Source organism: Hemitrygon akajei, chromosome 6, assembly GCF_048418815.1.
Source record: "Hemitrygon akajei chromosome 6, sHemAka1.3, whole genome shotgun sequence".
Classification (NCBI taxonomy): Eukaryota; Metazoa; Chordata; class Chondrichthyes; order Myliobatiformes; family Dasyatidae; genus Hemitrygon; species Hemitrygon akajei.
The window spans coordinates 94,652,955-94,669,453 of NC_133129.1; the positions used below are offsets into that span (position 1 = coordinate 94,652,955).

Below are 16,499 nucleotides of genomic sequence, written 5' to 3' on the forward strand. Positions count from 1 at the left end.
GAGCTTCACTCTGTGTCTGACCCTGGGAGTGTGTGATGGGACAGTGTGGAGGGAGCTTCACTCTGTGTCTGACCCTGGGAATGTGCGATGGGACGGTGTAGAGGGAGTTTATCGTGTATTATTGTGTGATCTTATAATTTTGGATCAGGTTTGGAGGGTTGACAAAGTGAGACATGAAATGCGCTGACTTCGAACAGGTATATTAATCATTTATTTACAAACAGTAAAAATTTGACCAAACATTCATTAAGACACGACAAAGCCGAATACTCAACAGAAGTGCGTGCAGAGAATACCATGCCAATCGGCATGTGCGTCCTTGCCTTAAACATAGGAAGAAGTGAGCAGGGCCTTTTCATACACCCAGGATATTTGAAACTCGACACCAGGCTCCTATCCAATGGGAAAAGCAGCAGCAGCTTCTAAACGGACCAATCACAAAGGAGGCGACTTTCGACAATCAGCATAAGAACACCATACAGGGCAGACACTTAAGTGCCATCCGAAGTAACAAGCAATTTATTTAGTTCAAGGTGTTGAAGAAAGTGAACAGCCCCTTGTTAGTGTGCCTCACCATAAAGCCTTGTTATAGGTGGGTATCTGTGGATAGGGAGATATCTGTACACTGCCCGGGTCTTTCAGTCCCTCTCTCTCACGGGGATATTTGTACACTGCCCGGGTCTTTCAGTCCCTCTCTCTCACGGGGATATTTGTACACTGCCCGGGTCTTTCAGTCCCTCTCTCTCACGGGGATATCTGTACACTGACCGGTGTCTCTCAGTCCCTCTCTCTCAGGGGATATCTGTACACTGACCGGTGTCTCTCAGTCCCTCTCTCTCAGGGGATATCTGTACACTGACCGGTGTCTCTCAGTCCCTCACTCTCAGGGGGATATCTGTACACTGCCCGGGTCTCTCAGTCCCTCTCTCTCAGGGGATATCTGTACACTGACCGGTGTCTCTCAGTACCTCTCTCTGTCAGGATATCTGTACACTGCCCGGGTCTTTCAGTCCCTCTCTCTCACGGGGATATTTGTACACTGCCCGGGTCTTTCAGTCCCTCTCTCTCACGGGGATATCTGAACACTGACCGGGGTCTCTCAGTCCCTCTCTCTCAGGGGATATCTGTACACTGACCGGTGTCTCTCAGTCCCTCTCTCTCAGGGGATATCTGTACACTGACCGGTGTCTCTCAGTCCCTCTCTCTCAGGGGATATCTGTACACTGACCGGTGTCTCTCAGTACCTCTCTCTCAGGGGATATCTGTACACTGACCGGTGTCTCTCAGTACCTCTCTCTGTCAGGATATCTGTACACTGCCCGGGTCTCTCAGTCCCTCTCTCTCAGGGGATATCTGTACACTGCCCGGGTCTTTCAGTCCCTCTCTCTCACGGGGATATCTGTACACTGCCCGGGTCTCTCAGTCCCTCTCTCTGTCAGGATATCTGTACACTGCCCGGGTCTTTCAGTCCCTCTCTCTCACGGGGATATCTGTACACTGCCCGGGTCTCTCAGTCCCTCTCTCTCACGGGGATATCTGTACACTGCCCGGGTCTTTCAGTCCCTCTCTCTCATGGGGATATCTGTACACTGACCGATGTCTCTCAGTCCCTCTCTCTCAGGGGGATATCTGTACACTGACTGGTGTCTCTCAGTCCCTCTCTCTCAGGAGATATCTATACACTGACTGGTGTCTCTCAGTCCCTCTCTCTCAGGGGATATCTGTACACTGACCGGTGTCTCTCAGTCCCTCTCTCTCAGGGGGATATCTGTACACTGACCGGTATCTCTCAGTCCCTCTCTCTCAGGGGATATCTGTACACTGACTGGTGTCTCTCAGTCCCTCTCTCTCAGGGGATATCTGTACACTGACCGGTGTCTCTCAGTCCCTCTCTCTCAGGGGGATATCTGTACACTGACCGGTATCTCTCAGTCCCTCTCTCTCAGGGGATATCTGTACACTGACCGGTGTCTCTCAGTCCCCCTCTCTGTCAGGATATCTGTACACTGACCGGTGTCTCTCAGTCCCTCTCTCTCAGGGGATATCTGTACACTGACCGGTGTCTCTCAGTACCTCTCTCTCAGGGGATATCTGTACACTGACCGGTGTCTCTCAGTCCCTTTCTCTCAGGGGATATCTGTACACTGACCGGTGTCTCTCAGTCCCTCTCTCTCAGGGGATATCTGTACACTGACCGGTGTCTCTCAGTACCTCTCTCTGTCAGGATATCTGTACACTGCCCGGGTCTTTCAGTCCCTCTCTCTCACGGGGATATCTGTACACTGCCCGGGTCTCTCAGTCCCTCTCTCTCACGGGGATATCTGTACACTGCCCGGGTCTTTCAGTCCCTCTCTCTCAGGGGATATCTGTACACTGACCGGTGTCTCTCAGTCCCTCTCTCTCAGGGGATATCTGTACACTGACCGGTGTCTCTCAGTACCTCTCTCTCAGGGGATATCTGTACACTGACCGGTGTCTCTCAGTCCCTCTCTCTCAGGGGATATCTGTACACTGACCGGTGTCTCTCAGTCCCTTTCTCTCAGGGGATATCTGTACACTGACCGGTGTCTCTCAGTCCCTATCTCTCACGGGGATATCTGTACACTGCCCGGGTCTCTCAGTCCCTCTCTCTGTCAGGATATCTGTACACTGCCCGGGTCTTTCAGTCCCTCTCTCTCACGGGGATATCTGTACACTGACTGGTGTCTCTCAGTCCCTCTCTCTCAGGGGATATCTGTACACTGACCGGTGTCTCTCAGTCCCTCTCTCTCAGGGGGATATCTGTACACTGACCGGTATCTCTCAGTCCCTCTCTCTCAGGGGATATCTGTACACTGACCGGTGTCTCTCAGTCCCCCTCTCTGTCAGGATATCTGTACACTGACCGGTGTCTCTCAGTCCCTCTCTCTCAGGGGATATCTGTACACTGACCGGTGTCTCTCAGTACCTCTCTCTCAGGGGATATCTGTACACTGACCGGTGTCTCTCAGTCCCTTTCTCTCAGGGGATATCTGTACACTGACCGGTGTCTCTCAGTCCCTCTCTCTCAGGGGATATCTGTACACTGACCGGTGTCTCTCAGTACCTCTCTCTGTCAGGATATCTGTACACTGCCCGGGTCTTTCAGTCCCTCTCTCTCACGGGGATATCTGTACACTGCCCGGGTCTCTCAGTCCCTCTCTCTCACGGGGATATCTGTACACTGCCCGGGTCTCTCAGTCCCTCTCTCTCAGGGGATATCTGTACACTGACCGGTGTCTCTCAGTCCCTCTCTCTCAGGGGATATCTGTACACTGACCGGTGTCTCTCAGTACCTCTCTCTCAGGGGATATCTGTACACTGACCGGTGTCTCTCAGTCCCTCTCTCTCAGGGGATATCTGTACACTGACCGGTGTCTCTCAGTCCCTTTCTCTCAGGGGATATCTGTACACTGACCGGTGTCTCTCAGTCCCTCTCTCTCACGGGGATATCTGTACACTGCCCGGGTCTCTCAGTCCCTCTCTCTGTCAGGATATCTGTACACTGCCCGGGTCTTTCAGTCCCTCTCTCTCACGGGGATATCTGTACACTGCCCGGGTCTCTCAGTCCCTCTCTCTCACGGGGATATCTGTACACTGCCCGGGTCTTTCAGTCCCTCTCTCTCAGGGGATATCTGTACACTGACCGGTGTCTCTCAGTACCTCTCTCTGTCAGGATATCTGTACACTGCCCGGGTCTTTCAGTCCCTCTCTCTCACGGGGATATTTGTACACTGCCCGGGTCTTTCAGTCCCTCTCTCTCACGGGGATATCTGAACACTGACCGGGGTCTCTCAGTCCCTCTCTCTCAGGGGATATCTGTACACTGACCGGTGTCTCTCAGTCCCTCTCTCTCAGGGGATATCTGTACACTGACCGGTGTCTCTCAGTCCCTCTCTCTCAGGGGATATCTGTACACTGACCGGTGTCTCTCAGTACCTCTCTCTCAGGGGATATCTGTACACTGACCGGTGTCTCTCAGTACCTCTCTCTGTCAGGATATCTGTACACTGCCCGGGTCTTTCAGTCCCTCTCTCTCACGGGGATATCTGTACACTGCCCGGGTCTCTCAGTCCCTCTCTCTCAGGGGGATATCTGTACACTGCCCGGGTCTCTCAGTCCCTCTCTCTCAGGGGATATCTGTACACTGACCGGTGTCTCTCAGTACCTCTCTCTGTCAGGATATCTGTACACTGCCCGGGTCTTTCAGTCCCTCTCTCTCACGGGGATATTTGTACACTGCCCGGGTCTTTCAGTCCCTCTCTCTCACGGGGATATCTGAACACTGACCGGGGTCTCTCAGTCCCTCTCTCTCAGGGGATATCTGTACACTGACCGGTGTCTCTCAGTCCCTCTCTCTCAGGGGATATCTGTACACTGACCGGTGTCTCTCAGTCCCTCTCTCTCAGGGGATATCTGTACACTGACCGGTGTCTCTCAGTACCTCTCTCTCAGGGGATATCTGTACACTGACCGGTGTCTCTCAGTACCTCTCTCTGTCAGGATATCTGTACACTGCCCGGGTCTCTCAGTCCCTCTCTCTCAGGGGATATCTGTACACTGCCCGGGTCTTTCAGTCCCTCTCTCTCACGGGGATATCTGTACACTGCCCGGGTCTCTCAGTCCCTCTCTCTGTCAGGATATCTGTACACTGCCCGGGTCTTTCAGTCCCTCTCTCTCACGGGGATATCTGTACACTGCCCGGGTCTCTCAGTCCCTCTCTCTCACGGGGATATCTGTACACTGCCCGGGTCTTTCAGTCCCTCTCTCTCATGGGGATATCTGTACACTGACCGATGTCTCTCAGTCCCTCTCTCTCAGGGGGATATCTGTACACTGACTGGTGTCTCTCAGTCCCTCTCTCTCAGGAGATATCTATACACTGACTGGTGTCTCTCAGTCCCTCTCTCTCAGGGGATATCTGTACACTGACCGGTGTCTCTCAGTCCCTCTCTCTCAGGGGGATATCTGTACACTGACCGGTATCTCTCAGTCCCTCTCTCTCAGGGGATATCTGTACACTGACTGGTGTCTCTCAGTCCCTCTCTCTCAGGGGATATCTGTACACTGACCGGTGTCTCTCAGTCCCTCTCTCTCAGGGGGATATCTGTACACTGACCGGTATCTCTCAGTCCCTCTCTCTCAGGGGATATCTGTACACTGACCGGTGTCTCTCAGTCCCCCTCTCTGTCAGGATATCTGTACACTGACCGGTGTCTCTCAGTCCCTCTCTCTCAGGGGATATCTGTACACTGACCGGTGTCTCTCAGTACCTCTCTCTCAGGGGATATCTGTACACTGACCGGTGTCTCTCAGTCCCTTTCTCTCAGGGGATATCTGTACACTGACCGGTGTCTCTCAGTCCCTCTCTCTCAGGGGATATCTGTACACTGACCGGTGTCTCTCAGTACCTCTCTCTGTCAGGATATCTGTACACTGCCCGGGTCTTTCAGTCCCTCTCTCTCACGGGGATATCTGTACACTGCCCGGGTCTCTCAGTCCCTCTCTCTCACGGGGATATCTGTACACTGCCCGGGTCTTTCAGTCCCTCTCTCTCAGGGGATATCTGTACACTGACCGGTGTCTCTCAGTCCCCCTCTTTGTCAGGATATCTGTACACTGACCGGTGTCTCTCAGTACCTCTCTCTCAGGGGATATCTGTACACTGACCGGTGTCTCTCAGTCCCTCTCTCTCAGGGGATATCTGTACACTGACCGGTGTCTCTCAGTCCCTTTCTCTCAGGGGATATCTGTACACTGACCGGTGTCTCTCAGTCCCTCTCTCTCAGGGGGATATCTGTACACTGACCGGTATCTCTCAGTCCCTCTCTCTCAGGGGATATCTGTACACTGATCGGTGTCTCTCAGTCCCCCTCTCTGTCAGGATATCTGTACACTGACCGGTGTCTCTCAGTCCCTCTCTCTCAGGGGATATCTGTACACTGACCGGTGTCTCTCAGTACCTCTCTCTCAGGGGATATCTGTACACTGACCGGTGTCTCTCAGTCCCTTTCTCTCAGGGGATATCTGTACACTGACCGGTGTCTCTCAGTCCCTCTCTCTCAGGGGATATCTGTACACTGACCGGTGTCTCTCAGTACCTCTCTCTGTCAGGATATCTGTACACTGCCCGGGTCTTTCAGTCCCTCTCTCTCACGGGGATATCTGTACACTGCCCGGGTCTCTCAGTCCCTCTCTCTCACGGGGATATCTGTACACTGCCCGGGTCTCTCAGTCCCTCTCTCTCAGGGGATATCTGTACACTGACCGGTGTCTCTCAGTCCCTCTCTCTCAGGGGATATCTGTACACTGACCGGTGTCTCTCAGTACCTCTCTCTCAGGGGATATCTGTACACTGACCGGTGTCTCTCAGTCCCTCTCTCTCAGGGGATATCTGTACACTGACCGGTGTCTCTCAGTCCCTTTCTCTCAGGGGATATCTGTACACTGACCGGTGTCTCTCAGTCCCTCTCTCTCACGGGGATATCTGTACACTGCCCGGGTCTCTCAGTCCCTCTCTCTGTCAGGATATCTGTACACTGCCCGGGTCTTTCAGTCCCTCTCTCTCACGGGGATATCTGTACACTGCCCGGGTCTCTCAGTCCCTCTCTCTCACGGGGATATCTGTACACTGCCCGGGTCTTTCAGTCCCTCTCTCTCATGGGGATATCTGTACACTGACCGATGTCTCTCAGTCCCTCTCTCTCAGGGGGATATCTATACACTGACTGGTGTCTCTCAGTCCCTCTCTCTCAGGGGATATCTGTACACTGACCGGTGTCTCTCAGTCCCTCTCTCTCAGGGGGATATCTGTACACTGACCGGTATCTCTCAGTCCCTCTCTCTCAGGGGATATCTGTACACTGACCGGTGTCTCTCAGTCCCCCTCTTTGTCAGGATATCTGTACACTGACCGGTGTCTCTCAGTCCCTCTCTCTCAGGGGATATCTGTACACTGACCGGTGTCTCTCAGTACCTCTCTCTCAGGGGATATCTGTACACTGACCGGTGTCTCTCAGTCCCTTTCTCTCAGGGGATATCTGTACACTGACCGGTGTCTCTCAGTCCCTCTCTCTCAGGGGATATCTGTACACTGACCGGTGTCTCTCAGTACCTCTCTCTGTCAGGATATCTGTACACTGCCCGGGTCTTTCAGTCCCTCTCTCTCACGGGGATATCTGTACACTGCCCGGGTCTTTCAGTCCCTCTCTCTCACGGGGATATCTGTACACTGCCCGGGTCTCTCAGTCCCTCTCTCTCATGGGGATATCTGTACACTGACCGGTGTCTCTCAGTCCCTCTCTCTCAGGGGATATCTGTACACTGCCCGGGTCTCTCAGTCCCTCTCTCTCATGGGGATATCTGTACACTGACCGATGTCTCTCAGTCCCTCTCTCTCAGGAGATATCTATACACTGACTGGTGTCTCTCAGTCCCTCTCTCTCAGGGGATATCTGTACACTGACCGGTGTCTTTCAGTCCCTCTCTCTCAGGATATCTGTACATTGACCAGTGTCTCTCAGTCCCTCTCTCTCAGGGGGATATTTGTACACTGACCGGTGTCTCTCAGTCCCTCTCTCTCAGGGGATATCTGTACACTGACCGGTGTCTCTCAGTCCCTCTCTCTCAGGGGATATCTGTACACTGACTGGTGTCTCTCAGTCCCTCTCTCTCACAGGGGTATCTGTACACTGACTGGTGTCTCTCAGTCCCTCTCTCTCAGGGGATATCTGTACACTGACCGGTGTCTCTCAGTCCCTCTCTCTCAGGGGGATATCTGTACACTGACCGGTGTCTCTCAGTCCCTCTCTCTCAGGGGATATCTGTACACTGACTGGTGTCTCTCAGTCCCTCTCTCTCATGGGGGTATCTGTACACTGCCCGGGTCTCTCAGTCCCTCACTCTCAGTGGGTATCTGTACACTGACCGGTGTCTCTCAGTCCCTCTCTCTCAGGGGATATCTGTACACTGACCGGTGTCACTCAGTCCCTCTCTCTCAGGGGATATCTGCACACTGACCGGTGTCTCTCAGTCCCTCTCTCTCAGGGGATATCTGTACACTGACCGGTGTCTCTCAGTACCTCTCTCTCAGGGGATATCTGTACACTGACCGGTGTCTCTCAGTCCCTCTCTCTCAGGGGATATCTGTACACTGCCCGGGTCTCTCAGTCCCTCTCTCTCAGGGGATATCTGTACACTGACCGGTGTCTCTCAGTACCTCTCTCTGTCAGGATATCTGTACACTGCCCGGGTCTTTCAGTCCCTCTCTCTCACGGGGATATTTGTACACTGCCCGGGTCTTTCAGTCCCTCTCTCTCACGGGGATATTTGTACACTGCCCGGGTCTTTCAGTCCCTCTCTCTCACGGGGATATCTGTACACTGACCGGGGTCTCTCAGTCCCTCTCTCTCAGGGGATATCTGTACACTGACCGGTGTCTCTCAGTCCCTCTCTCTCAGGGGATATCTGTACACTGACCGGTGTCTCTCAGTCCCTCTCTCTCAGGGGGATATCTGTACACTGCCCGGGTCTCTCAGGGGATATCTGTACACTGACCGGAGTCTCTCAGTACCTCTCTCTGTCAGGATATCTGTACACTGCCCGGGTCTTTCAGTCCCTCTCTCTCAGGGGGATATCTGTACACTGACTGGTGTCTCTCAGTCCCTCTCTCTCAGGGGATATCTGTACACTGACCGGTATCTCTCAGTCCCTGTCTCTCAGGGGATATCTGTACACTGTCCGGTGTCTCTCAGTCCCTCTCTCTCAGGGGATATCTGTACACTGACTGGTGTCTCTCAGTCCCTCTCTCTCAGGAGATATCTATACACTGACTGGTGTCTCTCAGTCCCTCTCTCTCAGGGGATATCTGTACACTGACCGGTGTCTCTCAGTCCCTCTGTCTCAGGGGGATATTTGCACACCGTCTGTGGTCTCTGAGTTATTCTCTCCCTTGATCCATTTGTACTTCTGCATCTCTTACACACTTGTTTTGGTGTCCCAGAGTTGAGAAGCAAGAGGCACCATGCAAGTTGTTGGCTTGGAACTGTTTTACCCCAAGCTCTGATCCCGGGCTGTTAGCTGCTGTTTCAGTTCTAAGAGCACAGGCTGATGTGAGCCAGTGAATCCAAGTCTGTTCTAATGTGCTTTTGAATGGTTGGGCAGGGGGCAGAGTGAGATGGGGAGCAGTTTATCACTGTGCCTAGCCAGTACATCGTGGGCAATGAGTCCTGTTTCTTCATGTTTTGTATGTGGTCTCTGGTGAAGTGCTTGTGAGTGATATTTATACATGTACGTCTGAGTAACTGTGCTTGTTAACATATTGACTAATTCAGATTGTGAAGACAGATATCCTGGTGATATGGAAGGGCTACTGTGTCTCAGCCCGGAATTTAACATCCATGTAAAGACATTTCTCTTCCGAATGGGCAACGCTTCTGACTGTTTTTGGCCTTTCCTTGGCTTGTACGACCGAGTAGATGATCCCCTCCGGACTCTTACCCTGCAAGAGAAGTACAGGGCAGCACAGGAGATTGAGCAGAGCTCTCATCAAGGGGACGGCAATAATCGATGAGTTGGTGAGGCAGGTCGAGAGATCCAGTGATCCCGAGTCAGCACAGTGGTGTGATAATCAGCCTTACAGCTCCAGAGAGAGCGTATATATGTGTGAGTGTGCAAGTGTGAGCACAAGCTTGCACGTATGTTTGTGTGTGTGTGCATCCATAAGTATGTGTGTGTGTGCATGTGTGTGTGTAGAGTTTGCACATTCGCCCTGTGACCACCTGGGTTTTGCAGTTGCCCGGGTTTCCTCCACACCCCAACAGTGTGCAGGGTTGGTGGGTTAATTGGCCACTGTAAATTGCCCCTTCATGCTTCGGTGAGGGGTAGAATCTCAGCGGTGCAGGGAATTGGTGTTGGTCAGTAAGAACAGAGGAGAGAAATGCTTTAAGCTTAGCAATGGAACTGATGGAAATGCTCTCAGAGTCAGCATAAACTCAAGGGCCAAATGGCCTCCAGATGATGTGAGGGATTATAAAGAAATTTATTAGACTATAAGACGACTAGACATTGGAGCAGAATTATCCCCATTGAGTCTGCTCCGCCATTTCATCATGACTGATCCATTTCCCTCTCAAGCCCATAACCTTTCACACCCTGACTAATCAAGAAACTATCAACTTCCATCTTAAATATCCCCAATCACTTGGCATCCACAGCTGCCCATGGCAAAAAATTCAACAGATTTACCACTCTCTGGTGAAAGAAATTCCTCCTCATCTCCATTCTAAATAAATGCCCTTCTATTCTGGGGTTGGATTCACTGATTTCAGACTCCCCTCCCACAGGAAACATCCTCTCCACATCCACTCTATCGAGGTCTTTCCACTTTTGAAATGTTCCAGTGAAATTCCCCCTCATTCTTCTAAATTCCAATGAGTACAGTCCCAGAACCATCAAACGCTCCTCATCTATTAAGCCATTCAATCGCAGAATTATTTTCAAGGACCTTCTTTGAACTCTCTCCAATGTCAACACGTCTTTTCTTAGATAAGATGCCCAAAACTCCTCAATACTTCAAGTGAGGTCTCGCCTCTGCCTTATGCAGCCTCAGCATTACATTCTTGTTTTTATATTCTAGCCGTCTCGAAAAGAGCACTAACTTTGCATTTGTCTTCCTCACCACTTACTCAACCTGCAAGTAAACCTTTAGGAAATCCTACACAAGGACTCCCAAATCCCTTTGTAGCTCAGATTTTTGAATTTTCTCCCTGTTTAGAAAATAGTCTATGCTTTTATTCTTTCTACCAAAGTGCATGACTATAAGCTTCTCAACATGGCCCATTCTCATAATCTGTCCAAGTCCTTCTGTAACCTCTCTACTTTCTCAAAACTACCTGCCCCTCCACCTATCTTCATATCATCTGCAGACTTTGCAACAGAGCCATCAATTCCATCATCCAGATCACTGACATATAATGGAAAAAGTAGCAGTAGCAACACCGATCCCTGTGGAACACCACTACCCATTGGCATCTGATCAAGAAAGGCTCACTTTATTCCCACTCTTTGCCTCCACCCAATCAGCCAATGTTTATCCATGCTAGTATCTTTCCTGTAATACCGTGGGCTCTTATCTTGCTAAGCAGCCTCAATGTAGCACCTAGTCAAAGGCTTTTTGAAAATCCAAGTATGCAACATCCATTGTTTCTCCTTTATCTATCCTGCTTGCTATTTCCTTAAAAAGTTCCAACAGACTTGTTAGGCAAGATTTCCCTTTGATGAAACTATGCTGACCTGACTTAGGTCAATTTTACCATGTGCCTCCAAGTACTCCAAAGCCTCATCCTTAACAATCAACTCCAACACCGTCTCAACCATTGAAGTCAGATTAACTGACATATAATTTACTTTCTTTTGCTTCTCTCCTCCCTTCTTCAAGAGTGGAATGACATTTGCACTTTTCCAGTCCTCCGGACCTATGCTAGAGACTAGTGATTCTTGATAGTTGTAGCACTTTGGCTGCTTGCCTGGAGGGGGATTAGTGCAGAAGGACGAGTGGACAAGGGAATCACAGAGGGATCGATCCCTGCAGAAAGCAGAGATTGGAGGGAGGGGAGCTAAAGCTATGCTTGGTGGCAGGACCCCTGTGGAAATGGCAGGTTGCAGAGGATGATGTGTTGGATGTGGAAGCTCATGGGGACAAGAAGAACTCAATCACTGTTAAGGCTGCAGGAAGATGGGGTGAGTGCAGATGTTCAGGAAATGGAGGAGATGCAGATGAGGTCCAACAGTCCTCCAGGTTTGGGGGTTCATCTCAGGACCAACAACCCTGAATGGTCAAAAAATCTTATGGAAACAGTAATGAAGATTCCTTCTATCTGGCCAAGGACAGACAGAGATGGGGGGACCTTCAGTTCTGCCCTAAATGACAGCAGGCGTAACAAGATATGAATGAATTAATTAAGCTCCTTTAAACTTTTCCCCTCTCACCTTAACATGTCCCCCTTTTATCTTATTCTCACGCATAATGGAAACAGCCTCTTTGGCCCACAACATCTGTCCTGACCCATCTACAATGCATTTACCAGCACTGGGTCCAAGGGCTTGTCTAGATAAAGCTTATGAGTCTCTGCCTTCACCACATCCTTAGGCAGCGAGTTCCAGATTCCAACCCCACCTCTGGGTGGAAAATTTCCTTAGACTCGCCCCCCCTTCAAAAACTCTTATCCCTCACCCTAAACCAAAATCTTCTAATATTAAGCAGGTCTGCTCCAGAGAAAAGTTTCCCACCTGCAATCCTATCCATGCCCTCACAATTCAATCTACAGATGTCAGCTTCCCCCCAGTTTCAAACAGAACTTACCCAAAAGGACTCTATTGCAGGCAGATCTCCTCTGTGCCCTCTCCGGCACAGCCCCATCCACTCGATAGTGTGAACAGATGAGGCCTAGCTAATATTTTATGGGGTTATACTGAAACCACTCAGCTCTCATTCTCTCTACCTTGACTAATGAAAGCAAGTGTTGTGTGTGTCTTCTTCACCAATTTATCTACTTGTGTTGCCAACTGCTGGCATCCTTGCTCTTGCACAGCAAGCTGTCTCTGTTCGTCAGCTCTGCCATTCATCATTACTATAGGTTTATTCTTGTCACATGTACTGAGGCACAGAGAAAACCTTGTCTTAGAGTCATAATGCACTACAGCACAGAAATAGGTCCTTCAGGTGTATTCTATTATTATTACTGCCTAATTATTACTATTATTCTGTCTAATCCCGCTGACCTGCACCGGGACCATAGCCCACTATCCCCCTCCCATCCATAAACCTATCCAAAGTTCTCTTAAATGCCGCAATCAAACCTGCATCCACCACTTTCTCTGGCAGCTCGTTCCACACTCTCACCACTCTCTGAGCGAAGAAGCTCCGCCTCTTGCTCCCCTTGAACACACGGGCACCATGCTACCACAGCTCAAGGTGTCCGGAGTTCGGAGATTAATTCTGGTGCCATTCGGTAAGAAGTCTCTGTACGTCCTCTGCTGGGAGTGCATGGTTTTCCTCTCACAGCCCAAAGACGTACTGGGAAAGTTAAATGGCCATCGTAAATTGCCCTGTGATTAGGTTAGGGTTAATGGTGGGGGGGGGGGGTTGCTGAGGTGGCGTGGATTGAAGGGCTGAAGGGCCTAGTCCATGCTGTATCACTAAACTAACTAAATAAAATTAAAATTAAATAAATATTTCACCTTTCACCCTTAACCCATGACCTCTAATTCTAGACTCACCCAACCTCAGTGGAAAAGACCTGCTTGCTTATCGATACCCCTCATAATTTGTATACCTCTATCAAACCTCCTCTCATTCTCCTACATTCCAGCAATAAAGTCCTGACCTATTCAACCTTCTTGCTATAAGCCAGGTTCTCAAGTCCAGGCAACATTCTTGTGAAGTTTCTCTGTACTCTTTTAATCTTATTGATATCCATCCTACAGGAAGGTGACCAGAACTGCACGCAAGACTCCAAATTAGGCCTCACCAGCTTATAAAACTTCAACATAATATCCCAATTCCCATACGCAGTACTTTGGCTGATGAAGGCCAATGTGCCAACAGCTCTCTTTATGACCCTATCAACCTGTGATGCCCATCTACCAGCCTTACATACTGCCCTTTGAGATCTGTTCATTACACAGTGCATTGAGGTAGCTCAGGGTGAATCAATAACAATAGAGAATGTGTTAGAGAGAGTGCAGTACAAGTAGACAGGAAGGTGCAAGGGTCATGACCAAGTAGTTTGGGAGGTCAAGAGGACAAGGTTAGTCCTTATTTCAAGGGACTACGCAGGTAGATACTTCTTACCATAAATGGACAAGGTAACAAGTGATCTATCTCTAAAATGCTGGAGGAACTCAGCAGGTAAGACAACATCTACAGATGGGAATAAATCATTGAATTTCAAACCAAGACCCTTCATCAGGACTGGAGAGGAATGGGCCTGAAGCCAGAGTCACCATCCTTTTCAGTCCTGATGAAGGGCCTTGGCTCAAAACATCAACACCGTAGAGTGGCACTGTAGCATAATGGTTAGCAAAATGCTTCACAGTACCAGTAAGGAGTTTCTACGTTCTCCCCATGACCATGTGGGTTTCCTCCGGGTGCTCCGGTTTCCTCCCACAGTCCAAAGAAGTACCAGTAAGTAGGTTAATTGGTCATTGGATCATCTGGAGGCTTTGAGAGGATCCGAAGACATTTTTAGGGAGAAGCATTTGTAGAAGGATGGACAACGTGTTGGGGAGGGAGGAGATTGTTATAATTTAAGGGATTGCCCAACTAGGTGAGAAACAAAACAGCAGAGGAACTCAGCGGGTCAGGCAGCATCTGCGGAGGGAAATGGACAGACGTCGCTTTGGGCTGAGGCCTTTCCTTGGGATTGAAAGAGAGAGTGGTGGTGGCCAGAATAAATAAGTGTGGGGGAGGTGGGGAGTGTAAAGGATGGAACAAAAGCTGGTAGGTGATGGGGGATTGAAGAGAAAGGGATGGAGGAAGAGCTGGTAGGTGATGGGTGGATCCAGATAAGGAGAAGGTTAGACAGATGAATGAGAACAACTGCAGTTCCCTTCCCTATACAGTTCCATTCTGGCGTCCCTACCTCCCTCACTTGGTTCCACGCTCCACCTTCCTCTCCTATTGAATCCCACCATCTTCAGTACTTTATCACCTTCTCGTCTCACCTCCCAGCCTCTGCCGCTACACCCACTCTCCCTCACCATCACCTGCTAGCTATTGCTCCATCCCTTCCCTCCACCTCTTTGTACTGGCTATCTCTCTCCTTTCTTTCCATCCAGATAAAGAGCCTCAGCCCAAAAGATTGCCAGCCTGACTCACTGAGTTCCTCCAACACCTTGCATGTTGGTCAGATTTCAGCATCTTCAGTCTCTCGTGTCTCCATTTGGTTCTGCTCGGAGCCAGTCCAGACTCAAGGGGCAGAATGGCCTTGTTCTACCACATTCAATGGTTAAAATAACCACCATGTGCCATGATTCTAGTCTGGGTCTGTAGGTTATCACCAGGGATATAATCAATTTACTTGTGTTCTCAGTTCAACCAGCCAAGAAAGATGTCTTACCTCAGCGGCAACCATGTTAGGCATGTCATAATTATGAGTCGGCCCAGAGCCATCTGAAATATAATCACAGAAAACCTATTAGAAACTCATTCGACCACTCACATACTTACTGTTGGTACAGCTCCAGAGATCCAGTTCGATTGCTACCTTCACAACTGACTGTACGTCTGTGTGTGTGTGTGTGTGTGTGTTTTGAGAGAAAGAATCTTGCTCATTCTCCCTGTGACTGCACGAGTTTCCCTCATGTGTGCTAGCCAGCAGGCTTTGACTTCTGAATTTCCAATTTGACCCCTGACCTCAATCCTCAGCCTTGACCCAGGGCACACCAATCACTAAAAATTATGCCTCGAAGTCTGGACTGGCCAATGTTGGGAACGTTTACACTAGGCCTTGAACTCTGGTCACACCAATTTGCTACCTCAGGGTTTCATCAGATCTCATTCTTCCTGCCCACATAGAAATCCATCTCCAGAACACACACCAACAACTTGCTGACACGGGGATGGGGGTGGGGGGGGGGGGTACTAGCCCTTATACATGTCTGTCTGCCTGAAATCCAATTGTGGATGTCCAATGTCGCTGGCCTTCAAGCACGTAATGGACACTTAGAATCTGGTCTGACCTCATAATCCCTTCACATCCCTGTCCTCAAACCCTAACCTGACCCCCGTGTCCCCCAAATCCTTAAAAGCAACCAAGCATGAACTGTGACACTGACGGAGACTAGCTTGGCGCCATCTTGGAAAAGAGAGGTGTTGGTGCTTCAGTGGTGCATGAACACAAGACCAAAGGTTGACAGCCCAGTGCAGGAGCGAGGGAAGCCTACACTGTGGAGTGTACCACTCAGGTGAAAGGTGCCATTCAAAGTCCTGGGTGGTGTTCGAGATATCCTCCTGTAGCATTTCATAGAGCTGACAGTTCCTGCATTGAATCTGTGTTCAATAACCATTCCTTTCCTTGTTCAGTTAGGCATGCATTTCATACAATATGGTTGAAAATGTCCTTGCAATTCATTCAAGTCCGTCCGTCCAAAATTCAAAGTGAATTTGTCATCAAATACTACCCTGAGATTAATTTTCTTGCAGGCATTCACAGTAGAGCAAAAATACAATAGAATAATTTAAAAATTGCACACAGTGCAAATGATGTCCCGTGTCATTTGATGTGGGTGATCGTGGTCTCTTGACCATGATTGTTCTTGGCAAATTTTTCTAAAGAAGCAGTTTACCATTGCCTTCTTGTGACCAATGTCTGGATGGGTGACCCTCAGCCATTATCAATACACTTTAGAGATTGTCTGCCTGGCATCAGTGGTCATATAGCCAGGATTTGTGATGATATGCACCAGCTGCTCATACAATC

General features: G+C 49.9%; 1 protein-coding gene across 2 annotated transcripts in view; it reads right to left on the reverse strand.

Moving 5' to 3' along the window:
- Positions 1 to 206: 206 nt before the first annotated feature.
- Positions 207 to 16,499, reverse strand: part of LOC140729299 (uncharacterized) — a 70,211-nt gene continuing 53,918 nt past the window's right edge. The window contains exons 7-8 of one of the 2 annotated variants that reach the window (XM_073048905.1): positions 15,138 to 15,190; positions 207 to 422 (exon numbers count right to left, since the gene is read on the reverse strand). In XM_073048905.1, the coding sequence (XP_072905006.1) occupies positions 207 to 422; positions 15,138 to 15,190 (269 nt within the window). Of the gene's footprint in view, positions 423 to 6,956; positions 9,518 to 15,137; positions 15,191 to 16,499 lie in introns of those variants that run through there. The other variant, XM_073048906.1, reaches the window with a different exon arrangement.